Source organism: Pan paniscus, chromosome 5 (assembly GCF_029289425.2).
Source record: "Pan paniscus chromosome 5, NHGRI_mPanPan1-v2.0_pri, whole genome shotgun sequence".
In the NCBI taxonomy this organism is placed as follows: Eukaryota; Metazoa; Chordata; class Mammalia; order Primates; family Hominidae; genus Pan; species Pan paniscus.
In genome coordinates, this window is record NC_073254.2 from 171428981 (window position 1) to 171448257 (window position 19277).

Here is a 19277-nt window from a genome sequence, read left to right on the forward strand (position 1 = left end):
ACACCCAGCTAATTTTTTGTATTTTTAGTAGAGACGGGATTTCACCGTGTAATGTTAGCTAGGATGGTCTCGATCTCCTGACCTTGTGATCCACTCGCCTCGGCCTCCCAAAGTGGGATTACAGGCGTGAGCCACCGCCCCCGGCCTGTATATATTGATTTAAACACTTCAGTTCCTGTATGATTCTCTTAGCCAGGGCCATGATGGGATTCCCTGGGGATAGGTTAAGTTGTGGTGTCTAAAACCTAAGTCCTTTGACTTTAAGAAGTATCTGCCAAGATTTGCCAAGATTTCCTAGATGCTAAAGTTTTCCAAAGTTCTTAACTGAAATATTTTCCTTTTGAATTGTCAGTGATGTAGATACAAACACTAGATTCTTCATAATTTTATTCACACGATATACTGGGCTGAAAAAGATAATTTCTTGATTAAAAAAACCTATTAAATGATCACCCAGTAGTGAATATTTATTTTATTGTTTATTTTTGAGACTGAGTCTCACTGTTGCCCTGGCTGGAGTGCAGTGGTGTGATCTTAGCTCACTGCAACCTCCGCCTCCCAAGTTCAAGAGATTCTCCTGCCTCAGCCTCCTGAGTAGCTGAGATGACGGGCGTGTGCCAACACACCTGGCTAATTTTTGTATTTTTAGTAGAGATGGGGTTTCACCATGTTGGCCAGGCTTGTCTTGAGCTCCTGATCTCAAATAAGCCACCCTTCTTGGCCTCCGGAAGTGCTGGGATTACAGGCATGACGCACCGCGCCCGGCCGAACATTTAATTGATTGTAGAACTTGAATATCTCTTGCAGTGACACTTTGGTTATCACTTGATCAGAAAAATACTCGTCCCAGCTCAAACATTACCTTAGAATAGAAAGTGAGAATTATTTCATGACGGGCAAATTATGGGTACAAACTAAAATGACTTCCAAGATTGTGATTAATGAGAAATGCTCCTGAAGTAAGGTAAATGCCCTTTCTCACGTGGCAACCTATGAATTGGAGGTACGGGTGCTTGATCTGATGTTGAGCTGTACATTATAAATTTACAGCTAGAACTTTTTCCAAATGCTGTCTTTAAAAGCAGAACCTTGAGGTCTACTCTCAAATTTTAAAAAGTGGAACCTTTTCAAGAATTACTTTTAATGCATTTGCAAATAGTAATTTGAAACTTCCAAATAGAGTTAGTAATGATAACAAAGTCAGCCTCTTTCCTGCTAATAATTTTCTATCTCAAACTATCTTATTAGCATAGCCCCTGTATTTGTGAAAAGATGGTAACTGATTATAGTACAGAGCATTTCCATCTTACCTCTATGGTAATGAGGATGACAATCATCCACTCCAAGCGGAGTGCCCTCTTCTCATTCAGGTGATTCCGCATTAGATCTGTTAGTTCCATGCAGTGCTGAAGTTTTTCATTCATGACCTATGTAAGAAAAATTTCAGTAACATGTATTTAAACAATTTAATACGGTCATACACATAAAAATTCTATAGCTATACAGTGAAAAATCCTGCTCCTCAGTCCTCTCCCCAAAGGCAGCCACCAACATTATCAGTTTCTTGTGAATCCGTCCAGAGACATTTTGTAATGTACAAATTTAACTGCAAGAAATACTTTGCATACTGAAGCTCTTCTATTTGTAAGATTTTGATGGAAGAACTAAAAATAGGTTTTTGAGTCCTAGTTTTTAGTAGCTGCCCTTTTTAGCAGTTAAAAGAGGCAAACTTGAAACATAATGTTTTTTAGCAAGACCTAAAGATAATTTACTTTCTACTAGAAAATCTACGCTTAACATTTGACCTGCTGTACACACACCACTAGATGGCATTGCTTTCAACTGAACGGCAACAGTTGTGCATTCCGATGCCTCCAAACAAGCTGGCTGTGGGGGTTCAAAGAAAATAAAAGTCCCTGAATTCAAAATTTGGATGTGACAACTTTTTTTTTTGTTGTTGTTGTTGTTTGAGATGGAGTCTCCCTCTGTCGCCCAGGCTGGAGTGCAATGGCGGATCTCGGCTCACTGCAAGCTCTGCCTCCTGGGTTCACGCCATTCTCCTGCCTCAGCCTCCCAAATAGCTGGGACTACAGGTGCCCGCCACCACGCCCGGCTAATTTTTGTGTTTTTAGTAGAGATGATGTTAGCCAGGATGGTCTCGACCTCCTGACCTTGTGATCCGCCCGCCTCGGCCTCCCAAAGTGCTGGGATTACAGGCGTGAGCCACCGTGCCAGGCCTGGATGTGATAACTGTTAAATACCTACCTAATATCTTTATATATCACTTGCTACTGGAAATCCTGAAAGCAAAATTTTAAAACAGTTTGTCTCATGGGTATGCTGAAGTTACAGGTTTGGTCAGTGAACATTAAGAGATGAATCACAGGTACGTGTTCAGGGGTTGATTGGAATGTGTTACTGCACCATGTTACGATTTTTGCACATAGCATTAAACTGCCTTACTAGGCTGGGCTCGGTGGCTTATGCCTGTAATCCTAGCATTTTGGGAGGCTGAGGCAGGAGGTGCACTTGAGCTCAGGAGTTGGAGACCAGCCTGGGCAACACAGTGAAACCCTGTCTCTACAAAAAAATTAGCCAGGCATGGTGGTGTGTGCCTGTAGTCCTAGCTACTTGGCGGGGATGAGGTGGGAGGATTGCTTGAGCTTAGGTGGTCAAGGCTGCAGTGAGCCAAGATCATGCCACTGCAGTCCAGCCTGGGTGCCAAAGTGAGATCCTGTCTCCAAAAAAAAACTGTCTTATTCACAGAACCACAGGACTAACTGACTGAACCACACTCCACCATTTGCCCCTATTTCCAGGCGTTATGGTCACCCTGTAGTTTCTAATCTGTATAGATGTGTAGAGCATGCCTCTTCCCTCTTCCTTTCCCCTCCCTGTTTTCCTTTACTCTTGCCCTTTCTTAATGTCTGTTTCTATTGGCTGCTTGATCTTGGTCTTTAATGTTCATCCTTAAGCTTGCTTCTCTCTTCAGACTACTGATTCAGCCTCTTGCATTTTCTTTCAACTTGGGCCAAAAAACAGGCAACGTTTTCTTCCTCCACTACCTCGTCTTCATCCAATTTATTCCTTAACTTTAGTTTATATTACCGCAACTCTCCTAAACGTCCCAAAGTCTATTATTAAGTCTAACAACTTAGCTTCGAACCTCAACGCAAGCATCTGACAACACACTGAAATGTGCAAGCAAGAGTCCCTATGGCTGGGGGCAGTGGCTCTTGCCTATAATCACAACACTTCGGGAGGCTGAGGCAGGAGGATCATGAGGTCAGGAGATCAAGACCATCCTGGTTAACAGGGTAAAACCCCATCTCTACTAAAAATACAAAAAAATTATCCGGGCGTTGTGGCGGCCCCTGTTGTCCCAGCCAGTCAGGAGGCTGAGGCAGGAGAATAGTGTGAACCCAGCCGGGAGGTGGAGCTTGCAGTGAGCCAAGATCGCGCCACTGCACTCCAGCCTGGGTGACAGAGCGAGACTCCGTCACACACACACAAAAAAGTCACTATTACCACAGCATGCTTTCTATTTATTTAGGTATAGAGGCATGTACGCGTCGAGCATGCAGATTAAGGGAGCAAAGAAAAAACCAGGAGAGGCTTCACAGAGGTAGGAAATGTGAATTAGGCTTTAAAAGGCAGTGGACACGAAGAAAAGGTGGGATGCTGGTGGGGTTATGGGGGGATGAAGGGAGCATGTCAAGCATAGGAAACAGCACACAGACAAGCATAGCTAGATTGTGGACAACCTAGAAGAAAGTGCTTGGAAGTGAGGTTAAGAAGGTAAGTCAGCTGGGGGCGGTGGCTCCCATCTGTAATCTCAGCATTTTGGGAGGCCAAGGCAAGCGGATCACTTGAGGTCAGTCTAAGACCAGCATGGCCAACATAGCGAAACCCCATCTCTACTAAAAATAGAAAAATTAGCTGGGTGTGGTGGCAGGCACCTGTAATCCCAGCTATTTGGGAGGCTGAGGCAGGAGAATCACTTGAACCCAGGAGTTGGCGGTTGCAGTGAGCCAAGACCACGGCATTGAACTCCATCTCAGAAAAAAAGAAGTTAGTACCAGATTGTGAGAGGTACTGTGTACTACATATGGTATAGGCAGAACCATGTCCCCCACCCCAAAGAGATTTATGTCCTAATTCTTGGAACCTGTGAATATAATATGGCAAAGGAGAATTAAGATTGTATAAGAAATTAAAGTTATTAATTAGCTGACCTTAAGATGAGATAATCCTAGATTATCTGGTTAAGCCCAATGTAATCACAAGGGTCCTTAAAAGTGGAAATGCGGGGCAGAAGAGTTCAGAATGATACAATATGAGGATTCCACAGGCCTTTGCTAGATGGAGGAAGGGGCCATGAGCAAGGAATATGGGTGGCCTCCAGTCACTGGAAAAGGTGAGGAAATGGATTCCACTCGCAGTCTCCAAAGAGGAATCAACATCTTAACTTTAGGCCATGCCAGACTTCTGACCTACAGAACAGTAAGATGATAAATTTCTGTGAAGCAGCATGTCATGCTAGAATATCTGAACTTCATTCTGCAGGTAATGGGGAGACCTTTGTTCAATCTGGAAGTACTTGTTTTAACATTTACTGTACTACGCTGGGCAGAGAGGAGACAGAATGGTGAAATAGACACGTGTCTGTCTTGCAGCCAAAGGGTGCAGAGAGACTGGGAAAAGGTCCAGTCTGGAAACTGAGAGTCAAGAAGGAATCAGACAAGTCCAGGTGGGAAAGGAAGATGAGGGGCTGTGTGGATGAACATTAATAGTTGGGGGCTTGAAGACGGGTCAGTATGGTATTCCCCTGTTTCACCAGCCTAGGGCCTATCATATAGGCTTTCAATAAATGTTTGCTAATGAATCCATGATACTTAGAGGGAACTAAAAAGATTGTTTGACTGGATATGGAAGGTGAAGGAGAAAAAGGACACCCAGATGACTTTTAAGTTTCTGGTTGAATGACTAGATAGGTGAGGCTAGAAGGTCCTCCCATGAGCTGAAATAGAGAACTGAAAAGGTTTACCATTTTCTGGGGTGGGGGGGAATTTCAAAAGTTTCATTTTGAAATCTTAATCATTGACTAATTCTACAAATATTTTTTGCGGACATACTGTGAGGCCTTTGCCAAGAACAGGCAAGAAAATAATCATGGTCTCCGATCTCATGGGGCTTACATTCTAGTGGAAAATGGTACACACAATTTTTAAAAGGATGCAATGAGATATATAAATGAGGAAGATCTGTGAGATTGAGGGGCAACTGGAAAAGTCTGGAAGGCAGACGAGACTGGGATGAGAGAGACATTTGAAAATCACCAGGAGAAGGTGGGATTAGAAGTCATGATAACGAACAAGTGTTCACGGAGTAGGTGGCATGGGGACAGAAGCCTCAACGACAGGACTTCAGGGGATACTGACGTGAGAAAATGGAGCGAGGGATCCACTGCCAACTAGTTTCTGTCCCATGACACTGTGTAACTGCTCTCTGCATCTGGACCTCTGTACTCAACTTCTTAGCATGTCTTATGCCTACTCACCCCTATTTTCTCAAGACCCTTTCTTCTACTTTTTGAGGGGGAATAAAAAACCCCGCTACTCTTTGTTCCTTTTTTTTTCTTTTTTTTGGGGCGGAGTCTTGCTCTGTCACCCAGGCTGGACTGCAGTGGCACAATCTCCGCTCACTGCAAGCTCTCCCTCCCGGGTTCATGCCATTCTCCTGCCTCAGCCTCCCGAGTAGCTGGGACTACAGACGCCCGCCACCACGCCCAGCTAATTTTTTTGTATTTTTAGTAGAGACAGGGTCTCACCATGTTAGCCAGGATGGTCTGGATCTCCTGACCTTGTGATCCGCCCTCCTCGGCCTCCCAAAATGCTGGGATTACCGGCATGAGCCACCGCACCCGGCCTGTTCCATCTGTTTTCTTAGAAGACTGTAAAGCTGGCTGAAGGGCAGGACCAATTCTTACTTTTCTTTTGTATTATGTATAATGCCAGCACTATGCTGAGCCTAAGGCAGGGTGAACTCTCAACCCCTTCTAAATAACCTTGACATAATCCAACGAGTCTGAACTGCCTTCGGGATGCTGAGAAAAAACTCTGAGAAATGTAGTTTGAGACCTTTTAGGTATGCTTCATAACTCATGCAGAAGACTTAACACCAAAAAAGATGTCCCACAGTGAGACTGGGGAATGAAATAAAGAACAATTACTTACTCAGATTACTCCAATTGATTAATTAATATTATTCTGGAATAGTTGAATCACTCAATTCAAACCTGAGTAATTCAAGTTTTGGGTGCTACTATAAACAGAAGTTTTAAAATTTCATTTTCCAATTGTGTATTTGCAGTATAACGAAAGATAACCGTTTTTATACATTGATCTTGAGACCTTGATAAACTCACTTATTCTGGTAGCTTCTTTGTATTCTTTCAGGTCTTCTACATACAAGATCATACTGCCTGTAAATAAATTCAGTTCTAGTTCTTCCTGTAGGAGACTTTATCTTATTTATTAATTATTTTTTTGGAGATAAGTCTCACTCTGTCACCCAGGCTGGAGTGCAGTGGTGCCATCTCAGCTCATCGGAACCTTTGCCTCCTAAGTTCAAGTGATTCTAGTGCCTCAGCCCCTCAAGTACCTGGGATCACAGGCATGCACCACCACGCCCGGCTAATTTTTGTATTTTTAGTAGAGACAGGTTTCACCATGTTGGCCAGGCTGGTCTTGAACTCCTGGCCTCAAGCGATCCTCCCACCTTGGCCTCCCAAAGTACTGGGATTACAGGTGTGAGCCACCACGCCCGGCCCTATAAGAGGTTTTAAATCTTGGGGATATAAATAGAGCCACCCGTGAAGGACTGGTGATATGTCTGGGTGACATTGCTTATGGCTTTCTCCACAGGTGTAGGGTGCCAGGGACTGGGGTGGCTTTTGATTCTTCCAGCTGCTCATGTGCACAGAGGTATAGATGTGAACCCCTTCATGGAGGGACTCAATGTCAAATTGGCCTCGATACCAGAATGAAGAGTACATTCAGTAGAGGCAGAAGGGGCTTGGGCAGCCTGCTTGTTCTCAACGGGTGTCCTTTCTATAACTGCAGTTGATCTCAGCCATGAAACAGCTGACCACTTAGTTGTCAAGGTACTCTTCACTCAGGTGGGTATCCTCAGTTGCAGACTTGACTTCAGTAATTCCATCTTGAATACTGAGGATGGACAGATAAAAAATGCCACCCAGGTAAAAGATCAGATCATTAAATTTCGCATTAACGTTCTCGTCTAAGCTGAGACCAGCGGCATTTGGCTTGCTGACAATTCAGAACACAATGAGATCAGTAATGGTTCCACCAACTTTGATGGCCTGAAGCTGGCAACCATTAAAGTAACTGGTAGTATGAGGATCATGTAGGTCAGGGGTCATAAAGTAGGTTTCCAGAATTTTCTCCATCTTTTTCAAAACCAATGTGGTAGGCAGATTTCTAAGATGCCACCCAAAGACTCCCCACCTCCTGGTGTTCACCTTTGTGTCATCCCCTACCCTCGAGCTTAGGTTCAGTCTAATAACTTGCCTTTTTTTTTTTTTTTGAGACGAAGTTTTGCTGTTTCATCCAGGCTGATCTTGGCTCACTGCAACCTCTGCCCCCTTAGGTTCAAGCGATTTTCCTGCCTCAGCCTCCCAAGTGGCTGGGATTACAGGCGTCTGCCACCATGCCCAGCTAATTTCTGTATTTTTAGTAGAGACAGGGTTTCACCATGTTAGCCACGCTGGCCTTGAACTCCTGACCTCAGGTGATCCACTCACCTCGGCCTCCCGAAGTGCTGAGATTACAGGTGTGAGCCACCACGACTGGCCATAACTTGCTTTTTAATTTTTTTTTTTTTTAAAGAGATGGGCGGGGGTATCACTATGTTGACCAGGCTGGTCTTGAACTCCTGGCCTCAAGTGACCCTCCCATCTCAGCCTCCCAAAGGGCTAGGATTATAAGCATGAGCCACTGCACCTGGCCCTAACTTGTTTTTAACAAAGAGAGCACAGCAAAAAACACTTCTGTGATTAGGTTGCAAAAGACTGTGACTTCTGTTTTACTAGCATTCTCTTCCTGACAGTCTCTCTTGGTCTCTGTATTAGTCCAGTCTCTCACTGCTATAAAGAAATACGTGAGACGGGGTAATTTATAAAGAAAAGAGGCCTAATTGGCTCATGGTTCTGCACTGTTCTACAGGAAGCATGATGCTGGCATGTGCTTGGCTTCTGGGGAAGCCTCCAGAAACTTACAATCATGGTGGAAAGTGAAGGGAGGGCAGGTACCTTACATGGCAGAAGCGAAGAAGAGCGAACAAGGGGAGATGCAGGTGCTACACACTTTTAAACAACCTCACGAGAACTCATTATCACAAGAACAGCACCAAGGGGATGGTGCTAAACCACTCATGAGAAATCTACCCTGATGATCCAATCACCCCCCACCAGGACCCACCTCCAACACGGGGCATTACAATTCGACACAAGATTTGGGCAGGGATACAGATCTAAACCATATCACTCCCCTACTTGTTCATTCTGATGAAGCACACTCCCATGTTGTGAGATGCTCTATGGAGAAGCTTCTGGACAACAGCTTATGAGGAACTGAGGCCTCAATCTAATAGCCTGAGAGGAACCAAATCCAGCCAATAACCACGAGTGAACTAGGAAGTGAATCTCTGAGATGACTGCAGCCTTGTGAGAAACACAGAATCAGAGGACCCAGCTAAGCTGCACTGATTCCTGACCCACAAAAACTTAAATAGTAAGTGGTGTTTCTTTTTTCTTTTTCTTTTTTGAGACAGTCTCACTCTGTCACCCAGGCTGGAGTGCAGTGGTGCAATCTCAGCTCACTCCAACCTCTGCCTCCTGGGTTCAAGTGATTCTCGTGCCTCAGCCTCCAGAGTCAGCTACTTGGGACTACAGATGCATGCCACCATGCCCGACTAATTTACGGGGTTTCACCATGTTGGCCAGGCTGGTCTTGAACTCCTGGCCTCATGTGACCTGCCTGCCTTGGCCTACCAAAGTGCTGGGGTAACAGGCGTGAGCCACCGTGCCCAGCCAGTAAGTGGTGTTTCAGTCCACCAAGTTTTGGGGTAATTTGTTACACAGCAATAGCTAACACAACCACAGGAAATACCTCAACTGTATAAAGCTTTTAGTATCCCTCCCTTTCCTCCTCTGGATCTTCAGCCTGTGTGCACAGTCGACAACCAGGAAAGTCCAGTGCTTTTCATGTTTGACCAGACAGTTGGACTGTCAAACCGGTGTCTAATTACACCTTTGTTATCTAAAACTGTGTTGATGGAGTCCACTGAATTTGATTCCTAAACCATCACTAATCAATCTTTCTGTGTCAGCTAAAAGCAACATAGCTTGGTTTTCTTGCCCTGACCAGTGGTGATGATCTCTACTGTCCTGTGCTGGAAGACACCTACAGAGGAATAGGTGGTACCAAGATCAGTGACAACTGCAGATAGCTTTGATGTGGTTTTGCAAAGGGCGGTGTCTAGCTTAGAGGAAAAAAATGTAGACACTAAAGTGGAACATAGCATTCAATAAGCCATGGTAGGTTTCTGAAATTATAAATCATGTATTTTTTATTTTTATTTTTTTGAGACAGGGTCTCACTCTGTCACCTAGACTGGGATGTAGTGGCGTGATCATGGCTCACTGCAGCCTCAAACTCCTGGGCTAAAGCAATCCTCCTGCCTCAACCTCCCAGGGTAGCTGAGACTACAGGCACATGCCATTATACCTGGCTAATTTTTAAAAAAAAAAAGGTTAGTAGAAATGAGGTCTCATTGTGTTTCCCAGGCTAATCACTTATTTTTGATGTGATACAAGGTGAATGTGGGGATTGGTAGGAAATATGATTGAAAAACAGAAACAATAGGAAGGACCTTGTATATCAAGCCAGAACACTTGAGGCAATGAGGGAAACTGGAGGTATTAAAATTAGTTGGAGGGAATCAGAAAAGACAATCAGTAGACACTAATATCAAGAGGTATCTGAGGTTAGGTATTATTAGATGATGTTACAGCAACCATCATAAAAATGATTCAACAAGCAATTCTGAACACATTTGAAACAAACGAAAAAGCAGGAAGTCTCTGCAAAGAAACAGAAGATACACATAAAAAAACATGGAAATTTTAGAACTGAAAAATACAATAAATGAAATAAACTCAATGTTGGGCAGCAGAACGAATGTAACAGAGGAAGGAATCAATCAACTAGAATATGAAACAAAGGACATTACCCAATCTTAACAGAGACAAAATATACTGGAAAAGAAGTGAACAGAGCCTCAAAGACCTTGTGAAATGATAATAAAAGATAAAATGTAGATGTCATAGAATTATGGCAGATTTCCGTCAGAAACCATGGAGGTCAGAAGGAAGTGGCATGGCATTTTTCAGGTGCTGAAAGAAAGAAAACTGTCTACCTAGAATCCTATTTCTAGGAAAATATCCTTCAAGAATGAAGAGAAAATTAATACACTCTCAGATGAAGACAAACTAAGAGAATTTGTCTCACTAGACTTACCTTAAAAGAATGGCTAATTAAAGTTCTTGAAAAAAAAAAAAAACAGTAAAAGAAATCTTAGAAGATCAGAAGGAGAAAAGAACAGAAAGAATAAAAACATGGGCACATACAACAGACTTTTCTTAGTTTTCTAAATTATGTTTGATGGTTGAAGCAAAAATTATAACATTATCTGATGAAGTTTTCTATGTCTGCAGAAGAATAGTTAAGAAAATTATAAATACGGAAGGGTAAAGGAATATAAAAGAAATAAGAATTCTTTTTTTTTTTCTGCATCCAATCATCCATTAGGGAAATAAAGATTCTATACTTCATTTAATCTGCAAGATGTTGAAATCAGTAGATTGTAATGTTATATACGTAAGATGTAATAACCAGAGCAACTACTAAATATCTATGCAACGAGATATATTAAAAAGTAACATCAAAATGAAATACCAAAAAATTGTTTCAGTAACCACAGGAAGACAGGAACTTTGATACAAGCAACAATTTGGATGGATCCAAGTTGAGGGCATTATGCTCTGTGAAAAAAGCCAGTTAAAAAGTCACATACAGATCGAGACCATCCTGGCTAACACAGTGAAACCCCGTCTCTACTAAAAATACAAAAAAAAATTAGCTGGGCTTGGTGGCGGGTGCCTGTAGTCCCACCTACTCAGGAGGCTGAGGCAGGAGAATGGCGTGAACCCGGGAGGCAGAGCTTGCAATGAGCCAAGATTGAGCCACTGCACTCCAGCCTGGGCAACAGAGCAAGACTCCGTCTCAAAAAAAAAAAAAAAAAAAAGTCACATACTGTATGACTATCTATATAACATCCTCAAAATGACAAAATTATGGAGATGGAGAAGAGATTACTCACTGCCAGGGGTTAGGGACAGTCCGGGTAGGGGGAGGGCAGTGTGACTATACAGGGTAGCATGAGGAAAAGTGATAGAACAGTTTTGTGTCTTTTTCTTTTGTTTTTTTTGAGATGGAGTCTCGCTGCAACGCCCAGGCTGGAGTGCAATGGCACGACCTCAGCTCACTGCAACCTCCACTTCCTGGGTTCAAGCGATTCTGCTGCCTCAGCCTCCCGAGTAGCTGGGACTACAGGCACGCGCCACCACACCCAGCTAATTTTTGTATTTTTAGTAGAGACAGCGTTTTACCATATTGGCCAGGCAGGTCTTGAACTCTTGACCTCAAGTGATCTGCCCACCTCTAGCCTCACAAAGTGCTGGGGTTACAGGCATGAGCCACCGCACCTGGCACAGTTTTGTGTCTTGATCATGTGGTTGCATGGATCTATAGATGTGGCAAAATGTCACAGAACTATGTGCACACATTGTACTAATGTCAATTTTCTGTTTTCTATGCTCTTTCCCCATGTGGTCTACCTCCATCACTACAGCTTTTTTTTTTTTTTTTTTTTTTTTTTTTTGAGACGGAGTCTCACTCTGTCATCCAGGCTGGAGTGCAGTGGCTCGACCTTGGCTCACTGCAACCTCCACCTCCTGGGTTCAAGTGATTCTCCTGCCTCAGCCTCTCGAGTAGCTCAGACTATAGGAGCATGCCACCATGCCTGGCTAATTTTTGTATTTTTAGTAGAGACAGGGTTTCACCATGTTGGCCAGGCTGGTCTCAAACTCCCAACCTCAGGTGATCCATCCGCCTCAGCCTCCCAAAGTGCTGGGATTTCTTAATACACGTCTCTTTTCCCGACTTTGCTTCTGCCCTTCTAAATGCCTGCATGACGGAGCTAATTGGATATCTTGTTGCTACTCTAATCTCAGCATATCTTAGATTTAGTCTGTCACCTCCCCTCTCTGACCTCTCATTATCGTTTTTCCACCTTTCTACTTGTCACCTCCAGGCAAACATCAGTCATCCTTTATTCTTTCTTCTCCATGGCCTGCCATTACCCATCACTTGATTTGTCTTACATGATTCTTTCTTAAATTTATTTCTATTCTCACTGTCACCATGACAGATCAGGAGCAGTCATGAACTCTTGCTTGAAACTTGACAAGAACTTCCTGATGGACCATTAGGCTTCCAAACTCTCATCTTATTCACCAACCTTATCTAGTCTGTAGAGCTAATATCAGAAGATCCTTTGACACAAAAAATTGAAGTGACTGTACAGAGGACAAGAAGGGGAAATATAAAGAGATTTGAATGGAAGTCAAACAAGATATTTCTCTGCAAGCAGTTAAACATATTCAACTTATAGGCGACAACGTGTCTTTTTCTCTCATTAAAAGTGCAAAATACGTACCTTAACTCTTCGGCCAATGCTAAGGAATTGACACGTTTTATCGTAAAGTCCTTCCAGGTTTTCTCTGTCCCAGTAGAAATCAGGAGTAATCAGGAAGTCTGAACTCAAGTTTATACGGTGCCTTTAAAAAGGAAAATTATAACTTTTTATTTATCTTGAATTAAAAATCATTGTTTCTATTGTATTTAATATTTACATAGTGCTTTATGAGAACTTTTTTTTTTTTTTTTTTTGGTAAGAGAGAGGGTCTTGCTATGTTACCCGGGATGGAGTGCAGTGGTGTGATCACAACTCACTGCAAACTGAACTCCTGGGCTCAAGCTGTTCTCCTGCCTCAGCCTCCCATGTAGCTGGAACTACAGGCATGTGGCATTGCATGTGGCTGAAAACATTTGTTAATGCTGACTTTTGCAAAATACTGCTAACAAACATGTAAATAAAATTTACAAATGAGTTTCAAACTTCTGAACCAAATTAATTCAATCTTTAATACCAACATTATTTATGAAGTACACAGAAAAAAACTCATTTTGTTTTCAATTTTTTTTTTTTTTTTGAGACAGAGTCACTCTTGTCACCCAGGCTGGAGTACAATGGCATGATCTCAGCTCACTGCAACCTCTGCCTCCCAGATTTAAGCGATTCTCCTGCCTCAGCCTCCCAAGTAGCTGGAATTACAGGCGCCTACCATCACACCTGGCTAATTTTTTGTATTTTTAGTAAAGGGTTTTACCAAGTTGGCCAGGCTGGTCTCGAACTCCTGACCTCACGTGATCTGCCCACCTCAGCCTCCCAAAGTGCTGGGATTACAGGCGTGAGCCACCATGCCCAGCCTAAGCTGTTTTTATTAAAAATTTTAGGGCCAGGCATGGCGCGGTTCATGCCTGTAATCCCAGCACTTTGGAAGGCCAAGGCGGGCAGATTGCTCGAGTCTGTGAGTTCAACACCAACCTGGACAGCACAGCGAAACCCTATCTCTACAAAAAATACAAGAACTAGCCAGGTGTGGTGGTGTATGCCTGTAGTCCCAGCTACTTGGGAGGCTGAGGTGGGAGGATCATGTGAACCTCGGAGGCAGAGGCTGCAGTGAGCCAAGACTGTGACACTGTACTCCAGCCTAGGCAACATAGTGAGACCCCATCTCAAAAAAAAAAAAAAATTTAATATGTCCACACTTTTTTGTTTTTTATTAAAAAAATTTTTTAGAGATAATGTCTTCATATGTCACCCAGTTTGGAGTGCAGTGACACAATCATAGCTTACCGCAGCCTCAAACTCCTGGGCTCAAGTGATCTTCCTGCCTCAGCCTCCTGAGCAGATCAAGATATAAACAGGTAAAAATTGATAAATCTTACTCTTATTCTTATCTGTATCTTTCCCTATCAGTAATCCCTTCTAGTTTCCTCTGTATCCTTCCAGTGTTTATGCAAACACTAGACAAGCAAGCATACACATACACACTCTCTCAATTTCTACATTTTAATATAAGAAGTCTGTGCTTACTTTTTTTTCTGAGACAGAGTTTTGTTCTTGTTGCCCAGGCTGGAGTGCATTGGCGCGATCTTGGCTCACCACAACCTCCACCTCTTGGGTTCAAGCAATTCTCCTGCCTCAGCCTCCCGAGTAGCTGGGATTACAGGCATGTGCCACCACGCCCGGCTAATTTTGTATTTTTAGTAAAGATGGGGTTTCTCCATGTTGGTCAGGCTGGTCTTGAACTCCTGACCTCAGATGATCCACTGGCCTTGGCCTCCCAAAGTGTTGGGATTACAGATGTGAGCCACCGTGCCCAGCCTTTTTCTTTTTTGAGACAGAATCTTGCTCTGTCGCCCAGGCTGGAGTGCAGTGGCATGATCCTGGCTCCACTGCAACCTTCGCCTCCTGGGTTCAACCAATTCTCATGCCTCAGCCTCCCAAGAAGCTGGGATTACAGGCGCACACCACCATTCCTGGCTAATTTTTGTATTTTTGGTAGAGATGGGGTTTCATCATGTTAGCCAGGCTGGTCTCGAGCTCCCGGCCTCAAGCAATCCACCTGTCTCAGCCTCCCAAAGTGCTGGCATTACAGGTGTGAGCCACCGTGCCTGGCCTTACACTTAGATGTTTAACTAAATAAAAATCTAAGTTATGAAAGTACACATAAACTGATGTGGTGGCTCACACCTGTAATCCCAGCACTTTGGGAGGCCTAGGGAGGAGGATTGCTTGAGCAAGGGTTTGAGACCCTGTCTCTACAAATTATTTTTAAAATTAGCTGGGTGTGGTGGAGCACTCCTGTGGTCCCAGCTACCCAGGAGGGTGAGGCAGGAGGAATCCCTGAGCCCAGGAGATCAAGGCTTTGGTGAGCTATGATCATGCCACTGCACTCTAGTCTGGGTGACAAGCAAGACCCTGTTTTTTTTTAAAAAAAAAAAAAAAAAAAAAAAGTAACACATACATACCTGTTCACGATAAAAAAAAAAAGGAAAATATCCTAGAGAAGGATTCAGAAAAATAGTGGTAGGCTCTCTTATGCTCCCACACTACTTAAATCCTTTATTCTCCCCAAGGACAGGCCTGTAGAGACACTTTGCTGTGTACTTCCAGATCTTTCTGTATTCATACATGCATGTGTGTGCAAGCAAACACATGTACATGTGTATGCATATAAAGATAAACATGAATATTTTTATTTGCTTACACAAATGGGATCATACCCTATATAAATTTAGATTTAGTTTTTTTAATCTAATATTATTTGCCATGTTTATTTTCACAGATGTATCACATTCCTTATATTAACAAATAAGCATTTTTATTGTACAGGTAAGGAAACAGGATAGTAAAAGTAAGCCTTTATAGAAACTATTCACAAACCTACGTATATTTAGTCCTAACTATTCAGTTTGGATATTATAATTCACTACATCAATTTCTGCTTGCATGACCAAGAGAACAGGAGAGAAGAATCTCTCTACCCTACTTCTCAGAGAATTTGAGGCTTCAGATATGCTGCAGGATGCTCCTGATGGATGGGTTTTTAAGTTTTGTTGGTACCCTGAACTATAGGTCCTGAGCTATGAGAGATACACAGACAATGAAACACTGTATCACTTCTCTCCAGGCAGAGCATCTAAGGAGAATATGGAAAAACAAGTCTTAGGTGAACATTTGCAGTGAGCTCTGGTAACTCATTCCACAAGCTAGAAGGGATAAACTGGACAATGCTGCCTGTGAGAAAAACACCAACATCCGGGATGTTTCATTCCGTAAATCCTGGGACAACTACAAGAATAATATAAGCTGAAAACCTTTCCAGATACTTATTTAAAATGATTCATCAGTTTTTAGACATAGTTATTCCCATTTTAACATCTCGAGGCATCTTAAAATTAATGGTGTCTGACAGGTGGCAGTTGAGACTTACTTGTCTTTGCCTTAAATAATTTATTTTCTTATGCTTTCCTTTTCATATATGCCCAAGAGGGAATGTGATATAATTTATATCCAGCTAAGATTAAAAGATATTTCAGTAAGTGTAAAATTTTAATCCTCTGATAAAAAAAGTATTGTCATAGTTTAACTGGCAGCAGTTTTTCTCTCCAGTGGCATCTTGGTGTCTCAGATTCAAAGAAACTTTTCTGTAGCAATTAAGTCTATTTAGCATTATGATGCAGTGATATATTTTTACAGAGAATTCCCATTAACCAAATTCAAGGAATATGTCTTTCTACCTTCAAAGAACACCTACTGTGCTCCTTAATGTGGGTTTAATGTAGATGAATCGTGATCTCTTTTGCACATGCGTGATTTCTTTCAGTACAGTCTTAACACAGCCCAACTTCTTCTAATGGGTAAGAGTTCTCCCTGCTTATAATCAATGAAATGAAAACAGCTACAGTTCCCATAAAGGTGTAAATGTTTGCTCTTCACCACACAACTATGGGAATGTTTTCTTGAGATTGTTAAATATATGAAATATTTTATTTAGAGAGAAAACTTTTACCTTAGAGCAAAGAGTTCACCGATTTTCTGCATAACTTCTTCATGAGATAGTTTCACTTTCTTCCCAGCTTTTAAAGCCTAGTTGAGAGGGAATCGGAAAAACCAAAAAACCATGTATCTCTCTTTCTAATAAGCATTAGGTCAACAGGGCAAAATCTGAAGTGGCATAATTTGGATCCTATGTAAATATTTTTTAGGATGGCTGTCTCCCAGATTAATGTCTTAACTCACCTTGAAATTTCATAATTTTATTAGGTAGAAATTGTATATTCTCTTTTTTCATTTCCCTTCTCATCAGCATTTCGAATGATATATACATTCCTAATCTCTTAGTAGAAAAGCAGGGCCTCCTTTCCGAAGTATAATTAGATTACTCTTTCACAATAAAGACACGGTTAATTACAATATGATGATTTTTAATGTATACTGAAATTTCAATATAACTTTATATGTATTTTTCATACCACTGTTTTTCTCATAATTTAGCAAAACACTTTCTTAAATCAGGAAAAGTGGTCATAATTTCCATTCTCAGAAAGAAACATTTCACTTTTTTCTTTAATTCAGTTACATTAAAAATACTGCAACTGACGGGCATGGTGGCTCGTGGCCTGTAATGCTAGAACTTTGGGAGGCCGAGGCAGGAGGATCGCTTGAGCCCAGGAGTTCGAGACCAGCCTGGGCAACATGGCCAGACCCCATTTCAATTATATTAATATTAAAAAAAAAATACTGCACCAACAGAGGAAACAATTTGAAGTTTTAAAAAGTAAAAAGTAATCAATATGAAGTTTCTTAATTTGTCATTTTATATGTAACTGGGAGTTCTTAAGTTTACTGTAGTTTTCTTATTGTTTATAATAATGTTGTTGTACTCCTAAACAATTGGCCCTCTATAAGTTCTGCAACTGCAGATTCAACCAACTGCAAATTGACAATATTTTGAGAAAAAAGAATGGTTGCATCTGTACCAAACATGTACAAACTGTTTTTTCTTGTTATTATTTCCTAAATAATACAGTATAACAACTATTTACATAGTATTTACATTATATTAGGTATTTTAGGTAATCTAGAGATGGTTGAAAGTATACATGAGGATATGCATAGGTTATATGTAAATATATACCATTTTATATCAGGGATTTGGACACTGGTAGATTCTGGTATCCAGTGGGGTCTTGGAACAAATCTCCCATGGATACTGATGGATAGCTATATATTGTTATATTCGGAAATTCATATTTTTTCCATATAAAAATCAATCCTTGAATAAGCATAAAATTGATATAATTACCTCAGGAATTGACTGAATAGATTCAATAAATTTATCCAGTGATGCTTCCCAAATTGCCAGTTTTACTGGGAAAAAAATTAATAATGGAACATTTCTTTATCATCATATTCACATGTATATAAAATACATAATTGCACAGCATCTTCACTACTATTTCACTAATAGTTTAAGAAAAAGTACTAAAACCTTGAAAATATAATTTAAGAATAGTTAATTATCATAAAGGACAGAATTAAAGTGGATAGAGGAAACTGAATCGCTTTCCATGCCCTATTGGAAGACCAAAGCTACATTTAGTAGAACCCTTGATTTTCTAGTATTACATCTTGGAAACTGAGGAGGGTAGGGTACACCTTGATACCATGGGTAGCTCTGCAGATAGGGCGCAACTAAGACTTTCCTGGCCTCCCCTTCACTCCTCAGGACTAACAGTAAACCTCAGAAATCTCCGAAGCCCCTCAGAGTGGGATGGACAGGACACTGCAGCAGCCACCTAAGGTAGACTGCTGGCAAAAGAAATTCTTAAAGAACTTGTATAGTTTTATTCGGGATGTGGATCTTTCAGAACAAACTTACAGCCACTGTGACTCTGGGTCCCATTCCTATGAAACACTAGAGTATGTTTTTCTACACTGGGACCTGTGCCCAGTCACACAAGGCTGGGCTTCTCTGTCTGGATTAGAGACTATCTAAGAATAACAATCGCATAGAGAGAAGAGAAAAAAACAAAGGCTAATATAATCATCATCTACAAAATACTTTTGGAGAGGTTAAGCTTTATTAATACAATTAATAAGGAATGAGTAACTTCAGCACAGTACTATCTTTTATACTAGGTATTTTTTCTGATGGAGGGAAAAAAAGGAAAAGGAATGCTAAGCCTTTGTTGAGTATTCTGAAAATATACCAAAATCGTGACTATTTAAATTTCCCTCAATGAAATGACAACTGTAGTACCCTATCCCATAAGCAGTAGTAACTTACCAGAAAGGCATAGAGCATTGGAGAAAGCAAACTTCTCTAGAATGGCATCGTCTAAATCCAGCTCTGAATTTAACTTGATTTCCCCCCTGTGAAGTTTTGACTGTCCCCTGTGAAAAGCAAAAAGATAATACCTTCTAAATCTTAAAAAGCA

The 19277-nt window shown here is 41.5% G+C and overlaps 1 protein-coding gene across 2 annotated transcripts in view; it reads right to left on the minus strand.

Moving 5' to 3' along the window:
* Nucleotides 1-457: 457 nt before the first annotated feature.
* Nucleotides 458-19277, minus strand: part of RMND1 (required for meiotic nuclear division 1 homolog) — a 45909-nt gene continuing 27089 nt past the window's right edge. For both annotated transcript variants that reach the window (XM_003811501.5, XM_008963898.4), the window contains 6 exons: nt 19127-19233; nt 18143-18207; nt 16847-16923; nt 12862-12982; nt 1311-1427; nt 458-862 (listed from right to left, as the gene is read on the minus strand). In XM_003811501.5, coding sequence (XP_003811549.3) covers nt 830-862; nt 1311-1427; nt 12862-12982; nt 16847-16923; nt 18143-18207; nt 19127-19233 — 520 coding nt within the window. In that variant the 3' untranslated portion in view covers nt 458-829. The remainder of the gene's footprint in view (nt 863-1310; nt 1428-12861; nt 12983-16846; nt 16924-18142; nt 18208-19126; nt 19234-19277) is intronic.